This window comes from Lutjanus erythropterus, chromosome 5 (assembly GCF_056507025.1).
Source record: "Lutjanus erythropterus isolate fLutEry1 chromosome 5, fLutEry1.hap2, whole genome shotgun sequence".
Classification (NCBI taxonomy): Eukaryota; Metazoa; Chordata; class Actinopteri; order Lutjaniformes; family Lutjanidae; genus Lutjanus; species Lutjanus erythropterus.
In genome coordinates, this window is record NC_139321.1 from 34,802,427 (window position 1) to 34,823,365 (window position 20,939).

At 39.9% G+C, this 20,939-nt stretch overlaps 1 protein-coding gene across 2 annotated transcripts in view; it reads right to left on the reverse strand.

Moving 5' to 3' along the window:
* The window catches only part of pdgfc (platelet derived growth factor c), a 74,372-nt gene extending 54,904 nt beyond the window's left edge, over positions 1–19,468 (reverse strand). For both annotated transcript variants that reach the window (XM_084719720.1, XM_084719719.1), the window contains exon 1: positions 18,643–19,468. In XM_084719720.1, the coding sequence (XP_084575846.1) occupies positions 18,643–18,754 (112 nt within the window). In that variant the 5' untranslated portion in view covers positions 18,755–19,468. The remainder of the gene's footprint in view (positions 1–18,642) is intronic.
* Between the last annotated feature and the right edge of the window lie 1,471 nt (positions 19,469–20,939).

A 20,939-nucleotide genomic window follows, 5' to 3' on the forward strand; every position in this document is an offset into this window, starting at 1 on the left:
CCTGTGTGTAATTCCAAATCCTTTTTAAACTTGCCTGCATTTTCACCACTTGACTGAATTTGTCATATGTTGTATGCCTCAACTGGTACTGAGCCACGCAACATCTGGGCAGCGAGCCCTTTCCTCTCCACACCTCTGCACAGAGTGCTTAACCACAACAAGAATCTGATTCTGTTTTAATCATCAAGTACAATACACTCACAGGCGTTTAACATGACGTGTGCAGAGACAAATCAGCCACTTAAAGTACGCGCTGGCACAGACAGTGTAAGGACTTGTAGAACGAGTGATGCTACTTCAGCAGTCAGAGATGTCCACGTAACAAGGGAACCAAATGTGAAAAACAAGTGGGAATCTCTGACTAACTTACTGGAAGAGTCTGCATGTTTCAGGATAGGGCTGCTGAATGAATAAAGTGTACTCTTCCAGTAAAACAGTCAGTATTGCCAAGTTATTTCTTACATTGTACAAGGACAGCAGCTCCTTACGCTGCAACAAAATTACAGATTGCACATTGTATTGTATCATATTCACCACATCAGTTTCCTCAATGAACGATTGGGAGTTGAACAGAAAAGTCAAAGCCAATTGGCAGGATATTAACTACATCCCTGCTCTTAAAAAATAAATTATTTAATGGGTATTTAAGTATGTCCTTGGTATCATCTGTCCTTTTTAGTGAGTGTTACAGTAGAGTAAAATTCCAGATCACCAGCAGGAGAAGCTCCAAGAGTGACGGGGTATGTAGCTCCAAGACAAAACATTTTCCAGCACCACAGACAATCCTGTATTACAGAGGAGCTGGCTCCAGTAAGAGGTAATTTCACTCTTATTTTATTAAATAGAGATGGCTGCAGATCGCGTTCAGAGCACAGACAGCTACACACAAACATGCACACACACAGTTGGCAAAATCATTCCAGTCAGTCATAAGACCTAATAGCTAATGTGCATTTTCATTCCATTTGGGCCGTAGAAATGGATACCCTCCCGTGAGGATCCAAGTGTAAGCATGCCGTGGCAGAGCGTATCCAGTCTGCACCGAAAACCTATTTGTGCTTTGGGAAAAGCCATACATTCTCAAAATAGTCTGTGTGATTGGGTTACCGTCTCTGTATGCCACTGGCATAGTGTCGTATATCACATCTCACCATGTGCTAGGTGACATAATCCAGCCAGCATGGGACGCCGCTGTGCCGATGATTACTGGGACAGGTGTGTTTTTTATTTCCCCCCCTAAATGCATTAGAGCTGGGATATTTCACATCTCCATTTAATAGCTTCTGGTTCTTTTCTCACTCTCCTCCGATGGCACATAAAGAAGACACAGTGGTGGTTTGATTTCCATTGGCATGCATGACTTATGAGTTAGTATTGTAAGTATTTTCGGTAATGGGAACTGAAAGCAAGAAAAATGTCTCCATATTAACTTTAGTGGGATGTGGGATGCATCGAGTGCTACATGAGCAATACAAGGTGGAAAAGGTGATTCTGTTAAGATTTACTGTGCATAAATGAAGTCAAATGTGTGTCCCAATGTCCCCGTATTTTGAACCTAGTACACGAGGCTGCACTGCAGAAAATACATGGCATTTACTTTTGAACATTTACACTACTACTAAATGAAAGGTAGAATCAGCAATTCTTTCAGTATATTTTTTCCCCAACATCTTGTACCTACACAACAGAATAGGTTGATTGCCAATCACCAGACAGGCTTACCGGACCTTAACTTCGTTACCTAAGTCATGCGACATTAAACATGTGGTTACGTTGTCAAACAGTTGCAGTTTGGTTAGGTTTGTTAGGTCATGTGACAGAAGTGATGTCATTCATGTTCAGAACGAAAGTTACTGAAAACTTTACATGCGCCAAACCAAACCGCACTGCACTGACTTGCATTTCATCACCACTTTCACCACGCCGAGCTGCACCAAGCCATGTCTGAGATGGACCCACTTTGCAGTGGGGCCAAAGCAAGACCGACCCGCCTCCAAGCAGGCTGCAATGATGTCTTGCCTGCTACGGCCAACCTGTGACAAGCCTCCTTTCTCCCCCTCGGACAAGCGAGTGATGTCATGATCAGCTCACGTGTGTGCAGGAGAGCAGGGAGGAAGATGTTTTAGAAAGTTTCTTCCTGTTCAGCTCTCAATACTTTTGTAGCTTCTAACATAAGCTTTATGTATTGAAATGTAGTTTCTCTCCTGCGTTGCAGTTTGAACTTTCAGATATCTGCATTATTTTACTGTTTCATATTTGCTTACTTTTTATTCTTTTATTTTATTGTTGCATATTTCAGCTTTATCGGAGTCATGTTAAGTCACTGCTGATGAGAACCCCAAAATAAAACATAGGACTTTTATTGTAAAGAATTTAAGGAAACTGTGTGTTTATCCCAGAGATGTACATGGATGGTTTATCCACCGCTTTACAGCCACTTGACTTGAGCCTCCACAAGCTCATCTTCAGGTTAAACACACACCTTCGAGTGGGTAGCCCTGTTGTTATGGACATGCAAACCCCTGCCGTGCCAAGTCCAACCAAGTCGAGTCAGGCTTTGTGCATGGAAAAGGGCCTTAAAACTCAGGACTTAAACCCCAGTCTCCTGGTTGAGGGTTGTGAGTTTATTTGAGCCATTCATCCAGCCCACCTCCTCCATTCCTCGCTCCTAATACTTCTCCTGTCATATTTACTATGTCCTCTAGGGGTCACCGCCTAATATTAAACAGACATTTCTGTTGGAATGAGCTGCTTGCATGTTCAAACAACACGCATGTTTTGCTGGTGTTTTTTCCTCTCCACCCTGCCAGCTTGTGGCATCCTAAAACACTTCAAAGACCACAGAGCGTAGCTTACCAGCTGTTATATCACACTTGATACCATATAGACTTTTCAAAGACGAATTTGTCATGACAGGTGTCAGGGTGGAAAACCAATGATCTGTTGATCTTTCCAAATAAAGACTTAATGGTCTAACAACGCCAAAAGAAAAAAAAAGTTTAAATGAAAAAAAAAGGCCTTACATTTGTAGGTCAAAGTGAATATTCCAGTCCTCTCTAGATCAACCTTTTTTCTTTTCAGAGCTGGAGCACAATTTGTTTGAGCATGAAAAATAAATGACAAACCAGTAGTGACTTAAAGAAAGACTCAATACTGTAAAATAAAATTATAAGCTGCTGTAGCCAGTATAAAGAAGACAGTCGCATCAAAATAACTACATATAGATATAATACCTCTTAATCATCACTTACAACACACTAGAATTGTGTGGTGGTGTCTGTATCTGCAGAGACCCTCTGCCTGTATTATTTTCTCATATGTTTCTGAGCATCAGCCTGTTTGGGACTGGTGTGCAGCCCTCAGCCAATACAGTGTGCAGGTTTTATTCAGCTGTAGGTTGAAAGAGAGACGATATTGATTAGTGTGAAGGCATTTCTCCAAAGTTATAATTCACTGGTGAGTGAAATCTGGTCTGTATAGGCTGTATGCTTTCAAAATTAGGCTTCGAAGTGATCACAGGCTTTTGTTTGCGCTTTGTGGAGGATGACAAATGTCACTCTTGCACGTTCTGGTGGAATACGGCCTACACATGAATGATCAATAACGTCTTAAATACTTTTTAACTAATTCTGAAAATCTTTTCACCAGTGACCAGGGAAGAAGTTGTGCATTTACAAACAATACTGCATTTACGATACTGCCTTTAACATTCAAGACCATAGTGGTTAGAGCTTTATATAAATATATAGTAATAGCAAGTTGATCAACTGGACAGACTGGTGTACTGGTACGCTTACAAGTTCCTACTATTGACATTTACTAGCAATTTATTAAATAGCAATCTGTCGTGCAATAAGCATCAAATCACTTGTGAGGTTTAACAAAACTGTACAAGTCAGTACTGAGCAGTGGTGCCCTGTCCATTTCGTAACTACACAGAATACAAGAGGAGGTTTTAACACTGTTTTAGCATTCATTGTGTTATTGTTTCATCTAATTATGTGGGTTTAACTGAGCCCATTCCATGGCACATCCTACCCAAATCTGTATGGCACACAGTTCTGATTTGACAGTAATATTTTAAAGTCAGTAAAATGCTGTAATTATAGCAGCATCTTAATTTTATTATCCCTTCAGCAGCTCAACCAGACATTCATATCATATCTGCACCAAGGTGTCCAATGTGTATTCTAAAGTGCTTCTCACGCATCAGTAGCTCTCATTGCTCACATCTAAAATTAGCACCATTAATGACGGCGCTTGATAACCATGAAATGCCTCTGCAGCATCTGATGAATGTAGTAGTTGAGTTTCACACAGGCGGAGCCCTTCATATCATAATGAAGAGGAAGGGAGGCGTACAGTGCTGGAGTGAAAGAGTTTGTTTCTGCCAAAGTGATGGGTTTGCATGCTGTGACCTCTGAGACACTGGGGTTTTTTGCTATCAAGCAATGTGGCAACGTTGTCTGCAGTGTTTCTGTGGAATTCTTGGATGAATATATTAGCAAAATGCAACAATTTATGGTTACAATATTCAAAATAATGAAGAAAAATGTTTTCTTTGCACATTGTGTTGCCAAAGGGTCATAAGAGATTTTATTTATATAGGTACTGAGTTGTTTGATTACTGGAGGTGTAATAACATAGCTATTTTTTGACATATTGGCTATTTTTGATGGAACACAAAAAAGTGACTGATGTGCACACAACTAGAACTTTATTGATTATGTTTGATTTGCCATCTGGTATAGAGCTAATCAGGGATTTTGTTAAGACAGTGGCCAGTATGTAGGTCATTAGAAACTGGTTCATTATAGGGCTGTGATGATAACTGCATTACTGTGGTCATGTGTTGCTTTACTACAGGGTTGAGCTCATTACTGTCATCACCGCAAATTTTATTTTGATGGGTTAATCTTGTATTATTCTATTGCACAATGCGTTTGTGATTAGAGCATGGAAATATTAATACAGTGATGGATCAGTGCTGTCACACACACTGCCTCTGATTGGTCAACAGCCTCACCCCGAGGTATCTTGGGTTTGCCAGTGGATGACTAACAACATGCTAATGAATTTATTTAACAAAACAAACAAACTGAAACATATATGATTGCAGTGGAGCTTATCTTGTAGGCACAAAGGTGTTCAGCTTATTTCAGGGCTAACCCCTCACTTTTATAGCAGTTGGGAAATAACAGACAAGACTAATGAAGAAAAAATAGACAGGGGTCAAAGGAGTGGTGTTGGTAATGCAAAAAAAAAAAATAAAAAATCAAGTGTTTCTCAAGGATAGGGTGGATAATTAGATGCAAATAAAACAATGACTGTCCAGCTTGCAGGACTTTGCACTTTCGTTTTCAGCAAACTGGACAATCATTGTTTGTTTTGTCTCCAACAGACAAGACTTTTTGTGGTCTGGAGAAGCTGCAGCATTAATTATCTGACACACTGTAACCTGCACTGTACATTTACTGCCACACTGACAACTTATTGCTCTGCTGCGCTCCGCTAGCAGCGCTGTCAGCCTGCTTATTGCTCACTCTCCCTCATTCGCACACTGCATACACATCACACATTGTGCTATTCCTCAAAGGAGCTATGCTATGCTTGTGACAGTATGCTTCAATAAGGTCCAATAAAATGAGTCACAGTAAACCACCATCCAATGGGAATATGTTGCTTTGTCACCTTTGTAAGAAAGTAGTCCATAATGTCACAGCCCTAGATTATTGACGTGTTATCTAGAAACCTGTTCTCAATTAACTTGTTTGATTCCAAGTTATTCAGGTACTTTGTTTCGTGACTTATTTTTTAAATGTTTCTTAGGAATTCCTCAGTATTTTTATATAGACAGACAACTCATTGGCACAAACACTGTACGGTTGTTATTGCAAAGTGTTACCAGGAAACTCTCATTCAATCATATCATAAAAGACACAGCTGTGGGATTCCTGAGCACTTGATCTGGGTCAGGCTCCCTGTCAGTCAACTGCGAGGTGATGCCCGCGAAGCCAAGCGAACTGAGGAGCGGAGTCATTACAGGACACTTTCAAATACCTCGCTGATAGGAGGTGATGACATCTGCCAAGCTTCTGCAGACATGCCCTCCAGAGACGGTATCCAAGGTCAACTCATCTCACTGCCAAGATTTTTTAGACCGCTGGAATTTCAGCTTGCCGTTTGATAACCAATACTCCCAGGACAACTGAGATCTGTGTAAAAACAGTGTCATTCTGGCAGAGTTACACACCCTCACAGCCACAAGTTGATCCAAATGCTCTAAGAGGGAATCAGTTCTGTAATAACAAGAATGAAAATGGTTCTTGCCAGCATTTACAGCAGATCAAACAACTTCTTTTCATACTGTCATATAGCTTGGGAGATAAATACAGTGGCTCGCCTTGACTTGTTGTGTTTTCAACACAAAATGCACATGTATTATTATTTTTTGTTACTCAAGCCTTAATGTAAATCAGGCTATTAGTGCATAAAACCATGGAAATGTGATATGTTATTCTGAATATGAATTTGAAGGTTACATTAGTTGTGTTGGGCTGACTCTACTGCATTGGTTTTCACTTTTTGAATGGAATTGGCACATCTGTAATGTTTTGAACTGGGTTTCGTGCACTGTAAAAACAAAAAAGTTGAATAAAATGCAACATAATTCTATGATGTTTTGAGGCCAACTTAAACTCCTCAGTTTTGAAAAAGCTTTACCAACTAAGATGGCTTGATGAAATTATTTATTTCCTTTTTTTTTCTAGACAAAATTGAATGTTTGAATTTTGGAAACACACAAAAATTTGTATTTCAAACTTTGTTGACGAAACTCATTGAAGTGAAAGTGAATAATGATTAATAATTTAACATATTATCCAGTGCAACCATTAATTTTCATGCACCACACAATGACAAATCGGCTTCACAGCTCACTGTGAACAATTTTTGAAATACATTTTTTGGGGGGTTTCTCGAACTCAAAGATTTGCGACTGTCTAAATAAGAAAATTAAATTATTTCAACAAAAGATTATAGGTCAGCAAAACTTTCAGGTTATTTCAAAACTTAAGAGTTTGAGTTTGATTCAAAATGGGCAAGAAATTCTGGCAAGAAAATCATTTGTTCCAGAATTTAAAGCAGATAAGGCAACATCAAAAGTTGTCACTTTTTGAATGGGAATGGCACATCTATGTTTTGAGTCCTACTCAAACTTTGAAAAAGAAATGTTTTGTTCAGATAATTTACTTTTCTGCGTTAGATAAACCTGAATCTTGAGTTTGAGTTGAGTGAACAATTTTGAAATACAGCTTTTTGAGTTTTTCTAAATTATCTCAACAAAAAGAGAGAACAAAAAAAGAGTTTGATTCAAAGCTCACAAATCCACTTTTTTTTCTTTATGGTGTGACCCATAAGCCCTTCAGAGCTGCTACAAAAGTAAGCACACCTTCCTTTGTAGATGTTTTGTTGACCCACAGCAGCAACATGTCAGTGAGAGCGGTAAAACAGTAGGTCAGGACAACAATCAGCCCTGTAGGAAAAAAAAAAACAAAAAACAAAGGGAGCTGAGAAAACGATGCTAACTCACAGTGAATGACAGGTATTTGCTCTGACAAGTAGTCTTGACTTTAGGCAGACATGCCCCACCCTTCGTGTTTAGACTGCACCAGGCAGACACTTCCCCTGCCTGTCAGAATCAGTGTTAGCACTGAGCCTGTTTACAGTACCCTGTTTAGAAGTCGACATTTATAAACTGTACATTTTTCTGCTCAGGGATTCTCAGAGGCATGCACTTGACTCACAATTGCTCATTTTCTTGTTGCTTTGTTTTATTCAGTCTGCTCCATGTGGAGCTGCTTTGCTCAGTGCCAGCTGGTCAGACTGTAGCTACTTGACTCATTGTGCAGAAACAGCTGATAACATTCACCAAGTCCTTCTGCTAAGGAAGCTAAATTGCTTTTCAATTCAAGTAATTTCATTCCGTAGATAAGGAGGAAAACATGATAGAAATGTTATCTGTATTTATTTTGCTTGTGAGGAAGAGTGATAATATAAAAATCTTTATAACCGCCGGTGAAATTGTGGCTTTCAGGACAAACATCTGCAATGAAAAACTGACAAAGCCAAACATTTGCGATGATATTGCCAAGCTGATGGCGAAACCCACAGACAATCCTTATCTGCAAACTGGTAATATGTCCGAAAGTGGATTTCTTATTGGAGGGCAGTCGATGGCAGGCAGGACAACAATACCACTACAGAAGCCAAACCGATAAGGCACTGAAAGAAGAGAGACACAGTGTTGAATCAAATATATTCTTTAAAGAAACACATTATTTATTCAGGCGGTGTTTGCTGAGTATGAGAGCACTTTCTCACCAACACCCTGATTTCTATTCACACGGTTTCAGACACACCTGGGAGCTACAAGTGCACTCACTGAACTGCAGACACTGGCCAATCGGTGCCTTGGGGTTAAGTGTCCTGCTTAAGGGCACTTCAGTAGTCACTGCTAAGATGAGGGTGTGTTTCATTCACATTTCCAAAAGAAAAAAAAAATCCTTTCAACCTTCCTCATACTCTGGGTGAATACTCAATTGGTTGGTGTCCATTAATTCCCAGTAATGGACATCTAAGTAGTTTAACTGACTAACTGTTTGAAATAACTGCACTGGAAATGGTAACCATAGCAACAGGGATGCAGTCAAAGCCTCTGTTTACAGTTAACAAGCTAACATCTACAACAATGAGTGACTTGTGTTTGGAGATTACGAGAACTTTGATGACTGAGATGCAGCTGAAGAAAGAGAAATTGAAAAGAAAAGGCCACTATCTGTATGCATCTATTATCTCTATAGTATTATTATTGTTAATAATAGTTTATTTCTTTAATAAAATACCATCCTCTGAGGGGAAAAAATCCTCACCTTTTTTCAGGTTAGTCTATATAATGACTGACCTGTCTATATAATAATAACGGTGCACAATATTCATGATTTTGTGTTACGTCAGGAGGATAATTTACATCAGTTTCACACTGACAGTTTACATAAGTGAGACACTTCATGCTGCTGTCCTATTCCCAGCGTCCCTGCCTGTAAACGTTCTGAAAAAACGTCCTTTCCCCCGAGAAACAGCTGTTTAGCGCTTCAACACACTGTTGTCCCAACTACAGACATTATTTACTACTGTGTTTCTTGCTTTTCACTGTAGTTTCAACTGTCCTGTGCTCCAGCTCCACTCTCTGCCTGCAGCTGCCTGCACCTCTGTCGCCCATGGCAGCTCTCCTCTCCCTCTGCTCGCATGTCAGCTGAACCTCCTCTCCTCATCTCTGACTCTCATGCGTGGAGAACAATGCAGAGACTAGAGGCTCTTTACATACAATTGTGCTGTTTGTCTTGACTTGGTTTGACTTGACTCATCAGCTCAGCACGGCATGGACTCACATCTCAGTGCTGCCGAGGTATGTGCGTGTTTTAGCTGACACATGCTTGATTTTAGTCAAGCGGCTGATGCTGGATGTTCCATTTCCTATAAATTCTTCACAATAATAGTCCCCCATTGTTTTGTAATGTAAAAGCTTTTATTATGAAGCAGCACATGTGTTGTTTTCATCAGCAGAAACTGAACAGACTGATTCCAATCAGCTGAAAGCGAACATGCGAAATAGTAAAATAAAGCAGACACTTGAAAATACAAACAGCGACACAGGAGAGAAACTAAACTTCAAACCACAAAGATTCATTTAGAAGCTACAAAGTACTGAGAACTGAACGCACAGACAGAGTGTTTTAGCCTGAACAGTCATGCCTGGTTGTGTTAGGTAGGTTTACACATGTGGAGAGAGATTATTTAGTTACTGAGTTTCATTTATTTGCTTCTCTGGTGGTTGGTGGGGCCAAAAGAAACAGAACTAAAAGTGATATTTTTCTGGCATGAGACTTATTTGATAGCTAGTCTAAACGTTTGTCAATCCAGTCTTCTTGTTTCTGTACTCTGTAGTCTAACCCTTGATTACTGTATGTCATCTTCTGATTTGTAATCACTATCATTGTGTTGTCACTATGGAATGTCTGACAATAGCAATAGTTACACACGCCAAAAAAAGAAATGATTATATTGTATCACCAGCAGTTAGCTTCAGTTAGGCACTCTGTTGTCATAGCAACCTACCTACTGGTGAAGTTGTATAAACCAAGATGCAGACACCATAGTTTCAGATCTGACCAAACAAATATTGATGACTGTCTTTCATCTACTGAAGATTAATCTGTGTTCACAGCTAGTCTATATGTTTCTCAATCCAGCTTTCTTGTTACTCTACTCTGGTCAAGATCTTGGTCTTTACTAAAGTGATTATTGTACAAACCCTAATTCCAAAAAAAATGGAGCACTGTGTAAAGTGTAAATAAAAACAGAATGCATAGTGGAAAAGTGCGCTGTGGTCTGAGAAGTCCATAGTTTAAATTGTTTATCTGAAATCATGGATGTACAAAACTGTCTCCCACTGATTTGTGGTGCATGAAGCACAAAATAAGACAGAGACCTTGGACTGTTGAGCAACTATCAACGATATCAAAAAATAATGGGAAAGAAAGTTGTCTTGAAAACTTTAACAATTAGTGCTCTCAGTTCTGAAACATGTACTGAGAGTTATTAAAAGAAGGGGTGATGTAGCACAGCTGTAAACATGCTTCTGTCCCAACTGAACTGGAAAGCACTGAAGGCATCAAACTCAGAATAAGTGCATACGTATGGTGTAAATGTTGCTGCTGGATATGTAAACTGTTTGAGAACATATTCCACATATCAACTTTATAAAGTAATAATGTGTCACTGTGGTGTTTACAGCTTATTGCACTGCCCCCAAGTGGCCAAAAAATCCCAGCAAGACATCATTAGACAATCATTGGCCGAAGCGTTGACTGCGAGTAAAGACAGCTTCACTGACACTGATTAAGCCAGGCAAAGACAGACTTGGTGTCTGCGGAGAACATTTCTAGATCTTAAACATGCGACCCAGATCCCTTGAAAACTCCCTCGGCAGCTCGAGGAGACGGCGCTCTCGCTGCCTGAAATGACAAACAGCAGGCAGGCGGTGGCATGCTTAGCTTGCCAAATACAGCACTCCACGTTCAAAAAGTGCTGACAGGGAAAACATAGACACTGTTATCCCGGGTCCCCCTCTCTGGAGTGAGATGTTGAGGGGAAAAACTCCTCCCGGCAGTATAGACATAGACATGCCTGTATTCAGTGGTCGAGGGTTTCTTCTGCTGCTATCGTTGAAAAAAATCACATAACTGCAGATTTTCTTTTTCTTAGTTCACATGGGAATTGATGTGTTCAGTGACTTTCAGGATGGACGGGCCTGTGAAACCAGTTAAAAACCCATTGTTCAGATTAAAAACTACACTGGCGTCATTGAGAAAATAAGAAATCTTTTTAACCATTCTGACAAACCACTTTTTATATATGTGGTTTCCATCTGACAATAGTGATATACTCAGTGTAATCGTTGCCCTCTTTGCTTCCCACTGAGTTCATTGAACATTCGAGCCGTCCATTTTCTTTGATGGTTTTAATTCAGCCAAGCATACCGGCTGCTCTCACACTGCCCACTACAATGATTAACTGCATAGTGCTGCATTCATTCATTCAGGCATATCCATCAAAGTACAGCCTCTTCTAACTGGAAACAAGCTTTCCCAGGGAAGCAGGCTCAGGAAACATCTGACCTGTATTAAAAGAATGAATGGAGATTCCAAGACCGGCTAGTTTTGTTTCGCTAGTTTAAGAGGCGTATCGTAATTTCAAATTAAAACACAGAGTTAAGCTCTATGGAAACCACTTAAAATAACATAGTGGAAACTTGAATGCCAGCTGGCCACACTTGTAGCTGCCAGTAGAAGAGGCTTGCACCTACAGAACATAAATCACTGTTTGGTCTAGTCAGGACAGATTTGGTAAGTACTGGCTGAGAAGGAGAAGAAACTTTTGATTGTTCTTAACTACATAGGTTCAGGCAACATAATATTGCCATAGTTACTGTGTGTGAAAATACTTGTTTCAAATAACTACTGTTTGACTTTTTTTTTTAATTATATCCCCAAATGTCCTCAATCCAGAAACATGGGAGTCTCCTGGGTAATGCAACAGGATTATGTTATGGCAATCAGAATTTTTAATTCATTCAACTTTCTTTCTTCTTCTTTCAGTTTGGTGTGGAGGATGGCTATAGATACGGTCCCAAACTTTTTCATCTCGAGACCAGAAGAGGAAATCTGGCGTCTCTCCAGGGGCCAAAGGCACAAAAATAATTAACAAATTGCCATAAAATCTGCATCTATAAACCAATTAAGAGCACAGCAAACCAAAATGTATGGGAGTTTGCATTGACAACATAATGCAATAACTTTTATAGGTCCAAAATGAGTGGATCAAAATTTTTTGTATTAAAAATGCGTCTGCAATTCAATTTTTGGTCCCTGCCTTCCTAAGTTTGGGAAATGCTGCACAGTTTCAGCTGCCTTTTCTCTGGGCCACAAGCAAATTCAGAATGCTCCATCACAATACTGAATGCACTATTAGTTTAATACTTTTTATCAGTACGCAGGGCAGTATCTTTGACATTTTATAAAAGAACCAGTTTTAATCACTCAAACAGGAGAGTGTTGTGTCTGTACAAGCCACTGAAGTAAGTCAAATAACATTGCCATGTAAAAAAGTAACAGGACTTTCACTTGTTCAACCTGGAATGACCAAAATAGCTCCACCCACTTCACTGCGTTTGAAGTGTGCTATTAACTGTTCTTAGTCATCTGTGAATGAATGTGTGATGCACACTTCACATTACACCTGAAACAGTCATGGCTCCTAACAAGGCCACCCACTCTCTTTCCTGTTTTTTAAGTCCCCACTTAACTGCTTATTTGTCTGCATCATAGACTAATGAAAGCACAATGCACCTCTGTATCTTCAACCCTCCATGTATGTATGTATACATGGAAAATTGCACATGCTCCACATGGGCCTGTGACCTTTATAACCCCAGTCCTCCCCCTAATCTCGTAATCTTTTGCGGAACAGCAACCTCTGTGATCGTTGGCAGGTCTAGCGCGTTGTGCATACCTTCCCCCAGCGGCGCTCTGGGGGATATGTGGGAATATCTGCAGGTAATCCACATCTCCTACTAATATTTGCAGCCGGATTTTTCTAATAATACCTGGGCTTGTGCTTATGGGTGGGCCAGGAGGGGGTGAAAACATGGCCCTTCACGGGAAAGTGAAGCCAGACCACTTAACTAAGAGAAGCGATACGAAGAGGCGCCCCCTGAGATGACCTGTGTGATTGAGATGCTGAGATGCATCTTCAGCAGGATGTGCAGTGTTATACAGCTGGAAGCTCTGCCAGCAAATCACAGCCAAATGGAAAAAGGACTGTAAACACTGTAGCATGAACAAAGGCCATCTCAGCGTAATGAAAGAAGCTTAAAGAGGCTGTTAGATAACATGCTTGAAGACAAGGTGCAGTTATAGCTTTATGGTGATATGCCTGAATCTATTCACCTAAACAGGAGAACACTGATTGAACTTACTCTAAAAACGCCACTCTATTAAATACACAGACTGTAAATCCTGCTGTTTTATAGCAAATCACAACTCCATCTCCTATGAAATACATTTATATGCTACTAATTTCCTTTTATAAATGCCTTTTGGAAGATACATGATGCTGTCTGTGGTTCATGTCCTGTCTCACTTGCAGATTTATGCAACTCAAACACTGTCTTTAAAGGAAAGACTGTAGTTTTGTTTAAGTTAAAAAAAAAATAACAAACCAAGTGCTCTGAGTAGCCTTAAAGTGGTGTTTCCCAAACTTTTTTTTTGGCATGCCCCTCTTTCTGAAGCCGTAAAAAGTTCACCCTCCAGTTCGGGAAGCACTGCTCTGGAGGATCAGTTTGTAAGATTTAATGACATCTAGTGGTGACACCTCGTCTCACTCTCCCCTTCCAACTGTGCAGGCAGAGTTGTCATGCCAATTTTAAGTACTGGAGCTCACCTATGACGCACGTGTGCATGCATGTGCACTAACGAAGCCTGTGATCAAACATTAGACTGACTTAATGAATAGTTTCATCATGTCGAGAGTATTTTGCGGCTGCGTCTTTCTCTCTTTCTCTGCTGCAACTGCAAATCTGCTGGAAAGAAAAGAGGAAAAAGATGCCTCTCACTGCAAAAGCTGTGTTCTGTCTCATCAGGACCATGCACTTTAGTGATGATTTGATCTTAAGGTGCTTAAAAAATGGATTATGCGAACTGAAAATATTATATTTCCTCCCTTGAAATAAAAAAAACGTCAGAACATTGTGCATTCTGGCTGCACTACACCTATCCATGTACGAGAACTCACAGTGGCTGCAAAACTTGCACAAAATGCAAAAGTCCATTTCTAGAGCCAATGGGTTTTTTATCCCATGTATGTACTAAGAACTGGAAACAGTGTTGGAGGTAGGCCTCTGTTCATTCCTATGAGGGCTGCTCAGCGTTGCATGAAGCCAACTTCCACGTCAGAATTTCTGCACATGCTTCTGCATTGCATGGCCAATAGAGCAAGTGCAGTAGAGACTTCTGAGTGTCAAACCTATAGCCTCTGCTAACTTGAATGGGATAAAATCATTAAATATTGTGGGTCTTTAGTACTGTGAGAGTTTCTAAATGTTAATGGACTAAATTAATTGAATTCAGATCTTGAAATATGTCATGGGGTTGTGACGCTCAAAAGAATTACTGCTTGTTTCACAATATAAGTCTATGGAAACACTTTGGGCCACAGAGAATAACATGTTGTTTGGCCACTGTGTCAAATTGGTTTCAAAAAGGGCTTGGTTTATCCATTCTGGGTTGGTGTAGGAACATGGCGGCACAACATGGCAACCTCTGTGGAAGAGGACCGACTCACTCTGTGAACATAAAGGGCTCCTTCTAAGGTAACAAGAACACAATGACGCCTATTTTCAGGTGATTAAACACTAATGAATGCATACCTATGAATATTATACTCAATTTTCTGCTAATAAATCTGACACACTGGACCTTTAACATAGTCATAAAACTCTTAATAAGCTTTCGTTTCCAATAACAAATATAGATAAAACAAATTCTAGACGCTGACATTCATTTCTTTCTGTTTAAGATGATCAAATTTAGATGACATTATGTTTCTTACAAAATATATTGCAAACAGTGCAAATTAGATGAATCTATATATGTAATATGCTGTATACTGTAACTGAAAACTGTATTAACCTTTTATCAGTCATCATGAAATCAAGCCTACAATCTGAAAATGCAAACTGGAAAATAATTTGATCTGTTAAAGATTTGTTTCTCCCAAAAAAGGACAACTTGTAAACACATCTAGAGATTGTGGTGGTGATGGCAATGGAGTGGATTGGTTTATGCATCTGCTTTCAACTCCATTTCATCTCTAAAACCATACAAATGATTTTGTTAGTGCAACTGCAAATGTCATTTTTAGCAATGGGTTTTCTTAATAACCATGAAACCTTATAGCCATGTGGCGAACACATGAAAATGGCATTTGTTATATGTGTTATTGTAATACAACCCTCAGCGGCGGAGGAAGGAAATGTTCACATTATTTATGACCGCAACACACAAAATTTACATTACAGAGTTCATGCCCATTCTGTTTGCCTTTGTGAGACTTTTGTCCAAATCATTTATTGTGACAGATGGTTGCTCCACACAGCACTGGCCCTCAATGGGAAACAGCCCCCTCTGATATCTTATGGAGTCATCAGCAGCCGCTTGCCAAGTTTAATACGACTGGGGACCGTAACTCTCCAGGCAACTACTACTAAACATGCCAGACAGGTCTGGCTCTCTCCCCTCCCTCAGATCGATATCAAATTGTCTCACAGAGCATCAACAATCAAGCATGCCAGAACGGTGAGCACTGAGACACTCCAGTCAAAGGTTAGAGATGGCCGGGCCAGCTTTGCCCTCAGCCAACGTGTGACCGCTGTTTTAAAGAGTTCTTTGACAGTTTAACATCTCTCCACCCAGCAGGTCCCCCTCCTCCTCCTCCTCCTCGTCCACCTCCTTCATCCCTTCCCCTCCCCTCTCTCCTCCCTGTTGTTTTCCTTTCTCAGCCGTCCTGATTAAACCTGGAGATCCCGGCGGGAGGCTCTGATTTCCCAGCCCTGACTGTTACTGTAGTGAAGTCAGCGCTGCATGTCCTCACACAAGGCCAGTCAAACCCACTGGCTATAGACGACTGAGCAATGAATGAAGTTGTGTGCAACATCTGCAGGATGCAGGCATGTTGTTTCTTTGAAGTGTTCTCTGTGAGGTCCTGTTATTTCTTTGTGCTGTGCTCTAAATCCTTGTCACTGTTAGCCCAATACTAATGTTTGACTATTTATTGCACATGCTTTATTTATACTTAATAAATTATTTACTAATGCTTCATAGATCAGATGTTCATCTTTAATAAGAACAACTTGTTTTCAAGTGTTGAAAAGTCCTCCGTCTGCACAACACTTGCTTCATCTTTTAAAGTGACAACAGTCAACTTTTCAACTCTCCTCCTAACATTTGCAAGTGGTATGGCGCTGTCGTAAAGAGAAGAAGGAAGCATGTAGAGGTAAGTTGAAAGCCATTGCAATGATGTGCATTGCATACTAATAGCAAAGTCTGCATAATGTTAGTTTGTTGTTGTGCATAAACTAGTAACTACAGCAGGGGTCAGCATCGGGGTAGAAAAAGCGTGAATTTGTTCATTAATTTTGTCAACACCATTTTCCTGGGAAAAATTGTGCCTGGTGGCAGAGAGATAAAAACGAGGCTTATATTGAACCAATCTGAATGTGGATGGTGCTATTAGTCTAAAGCCATTACACTGTGCAATCAACAGTCACCTCATAATAATGATAAATGATGATAATAAGCATAAAAGCAGAAACTTCTCTATTTCCAATATAATTAGTGCTTCATTTAATCAGGAAGTCCCATCAGATGGATCTACCCTTTAGAGGAGAGTTGTGGGCCATCTGATAATAGGGCAGAAATTGAGTATAGACTAATAAGTATGTTTTCATTAGTATGTAGTCACTTAAAAATAAGTTGTTAGAATGAGCTGTTTATATCTTCATAGAGCAGGGGTCCTCTTTCATGTGACATCACTATATTTCTACAGCAGCCCAGAACAATCAAAACCCTGACTCTAGGTAAGGCCTTATGTGTTCTTTCGCAAGTTTTGGAGACAGCGTAGATTCTCCTACAAGCTTAGAAGGGAAAGGAAGGGTGAGGTGACATGTTTGAAATCTGCAAGCTCACAGCTAGATGGCATTAAATCTACACACTGGACAACTTATCTATAAAGCAACTGATATTGTATAGAAGATTTAGTAACAATTAGTAAAGCCATTAGGCACAGCTTTTTAACCCTTTATGAAGGTTTTATTATTAGAAACCGCTGAGCTGAAACAATTAGCCCATTAATCTGTTAGCTATTCAAAAGAAAATCAGATCAATTAATCTGTATTTCCAAGAAAATATGTCAAACATTTTCTGGTTCCAGCTCGTTTAAGAATTTTATAAGCTCTGTTAATTGATGAATCAAGAAATGTATCTGCAAATTAATCGATAATGAAGATAATGTAGAATTTAACCATTCTGTGCTTTGACTAAGAATAATTATGTATATCAAAACTTTTCATTTTACTGCTCCTGTGCAATATGCACATTTGGTCAAATGCCAATTCAAGATGGACTACTTTTGGCAAAACTGTCATTATAGCCTACATTTCTACTGCCAGTATATCCTGGCTTGGTTTAATTGTTGTTATTAAAGTACCAGGCAGGCTATACAAATAATATGGATTGGAATAATGTATCTGAGTCAGTGTTTTGTGTGTAAAGGTAAAGAATCTCTGGATTAACAGAATTCCGACAGGATGAGAAAACAATCTGATCTGCATCCGTGGAAAATATCAATCATTTGGTTTTATTAAAGTTTGAAAGAACGCCCTCTGCTCCCCACTACACACGCTCACACATGCACACTACAATAACACTTGATTGGCAAATTGCCCAAGATGGCAACAAATCACTGGAGGGCAATTATTTGCTTAATCCAACTCAGGGTTGATACACCATCAACTTCAGCATCACATTAAACATTTAAACATCGACAAAACTGCAGATTTGCGAATATGAGAGCGCAGCTCTGCAGTTCAGAGGGTAAGCAAATTACATCGCCCGGAGCCACCACCGCTGCATGAATGGAGCCTTTTTTATGATCACAGGGAAAACTTCTCCCGGGGGACCTGGAATTTCAGAGGGTTTTCCCCCTTAAACATACACGGGTACACTTTAAAGGTAAAAGGTAATTTTGCACTTCCTATCCTGGATAAAGCTGCTTGAACTGTATGAAACGCGCTCATTCATTCCTGTTTAAACTCAAGCAAGATGTGCTTTTTTTTTTTTTTTTTTTTCAAAAGAATGACTCCAAGCCTTGTAAGAATAAGCATCTCGTTGTGATTGTGAGAAATACGCACGTTCATGATCAATTTCTAATCTTTTCCACGTGTCACAAACAGCAGTGAAAACTCACCGTTTTGCTCCTTTACACCTGGAGGGTGAAACTTGCTGACATGACTTGATTCAGCTCCCGAGCCATATCGTTGGAGAAGCGATGCAAGAAGGAATAATAATGGAAGGATCATTTGGATGAGTGGTGGTTGGCGATCACAAAGCGCTGCTGACGGGATGGTTTTGGATCACCACACACATGCGTCGGTTGCAGGACAGCGGTGCTGTTTTGGACACATTTGGAGAGGATAAACGCAGAGTAGAATCCACATAATCTTAACCATCAGTCCTTCTGGGGGGGGAAAAGTGAAATTTGTATCTCCCTCAATCAACACAAATCCTCCTGTAAAGCTTCCTAAACGAGCCGCTTCTGCGCAAAGCGAGTGCGCACCTGTTGGTTCTGTGGAAAGTTGGATACTGGGTTGGATAAAGTTTGGTTTTAAGTAGAAGTAATCCTGGAATTAGTTGTTAACGCGCTCTTTTGCAGACGTATCATCTATGGTGCGAGATCATTAGAAAGGCACAGATGCATTTTGACTAAAGCGCGCGTCCACGCTGCGTTCTTGACTCCGTCTGAATAAATCCCCGCAGATCTTTACGCATTACAGCAAAAGCTCACACACAGAGACAGCGAGAGAGTCCAGCAACCTGATACAGTCTGTACCCAGAAACCATTCGCAACACCGAGACGAGTTCTGTTGTCTGGCGAGCTCTTGAGTCATAACTTGGAGACTGAGATAAAATATCGCTGTGCGGCGAGGGTTGGGTTTTTGGAGACTGCCAACTGACGGCACAACAGGTGCTACGCATAAAGTACAACTTCCCAGCCGAGGAAACTCCCCGGCATGTTAACCATTCCGCTGCTGCCTCGTCCAATGAGGTGTTTCACTCATTTTCAGTCTTAAATGTGGCAAATACGGTCCCACTTGTCGCCAGCAATTTCGTTTCCAGTAGTTTGCAGGAAATCAGCAGCATGTGTCAGTCCACAGATAAGCAGCTCAGCACAGTCAGTTAGGAAGAAAAGGCTCCTGATACAAAGGGATTCTTAAAATAATTCGGTTTCCTCTACAGTAGCAAAACAACGTTTATCACCAAACACCAGAATAAATGAATGGACATTTTTAGAGCTTAATACAAAAAACTTGAACATTAAAAGTCTAAGACTAGTGGAGTTATGTCATATTTTGTTAGCCTTTTTCCCAGATAACCTCTCCTCAACTTCTGAAACCACTCAAATTGGAAAGAAAATAAAGGGAAAAAAGTTAAAAATCCAGTTTTAAAACTAGGAAAAAACTTGGTAAATGTTTCTTTTTCAGCGTACAATGCACTTTTAGAAATAAAGATGCTAACAACAACCATTAAGGGTTCTTTGGCCTGTCTCCATAGAGGAGAACCCTTTTTAGTTCCTACTAGAACATTTTCTAATGGTTCTAGGAACTTGGAACCTTTTTCAGAGTTCTTCCTAGAAACCAACATAAATAGATTTGTGAAAGGTTTTACTCAGAACCCTTATGGTGTAATGGTTCCACCTTAAACCCCCTATGGGGGTTCTATCAAGGACCTTTCCACCCTCTAAAACCCAACCAGAGAGTTCTACCACGAACCTTTCTATACTCCAAGGCTTTCATCTAGAACCGACCAAGAGGGTTTTCCTAAATCTTTTACATTCCAAGGGTTCTATCTAGAACCCAGACAGGAGTCTCTGCTGAGAACCTTTTAATATTACAGGGGTTCTTGAAGGATTTCAACGATAACTGAAGATCTCTTTCTTCAAAAAGGGTTTCTTAATGGATCCTTTAGTCTTACAAAGAACCATTGACAAGCCATTTTTTTCTAAAAGCGTGCTTCAGAAGCAAATGGTTCTCTGCAGAACCTCAGTTTTATATAATTCAAATCATTTTTTAACTGGTTATGAAACAGTCTCAGTTTAATGGCTGCCACCAGGTTGGATTCTATCAGTGATTATAATTCTCAGTGAAACAGGTCTGTGTTTACATTTTCACAGACAAAGTTACAGAGAGGCCTACGGTAGCAAGTTAAAAAGAAGCAGGAGTAGATTTTTATTAATTATGTGAATTTTACACAATTGAAGAGTTTTTAGGGCTGTAGTCAACCAAAGAAAGTTTTGGTCAGCTAAAATTCTACCTGTTCTTCAATTCAACTAGTCGATGGGGGGAAAAAACAACACATTATCTGATTAAATTAATAGGTAGGTAAAGCCCCTGCCCTTCACATGTTCCCCATAGGACCTTAGTTCGGAAAAATATGAGCAGGAGTCTATGGTGAGAGACAAATCATTTTTTGATTCCATTTCAATTG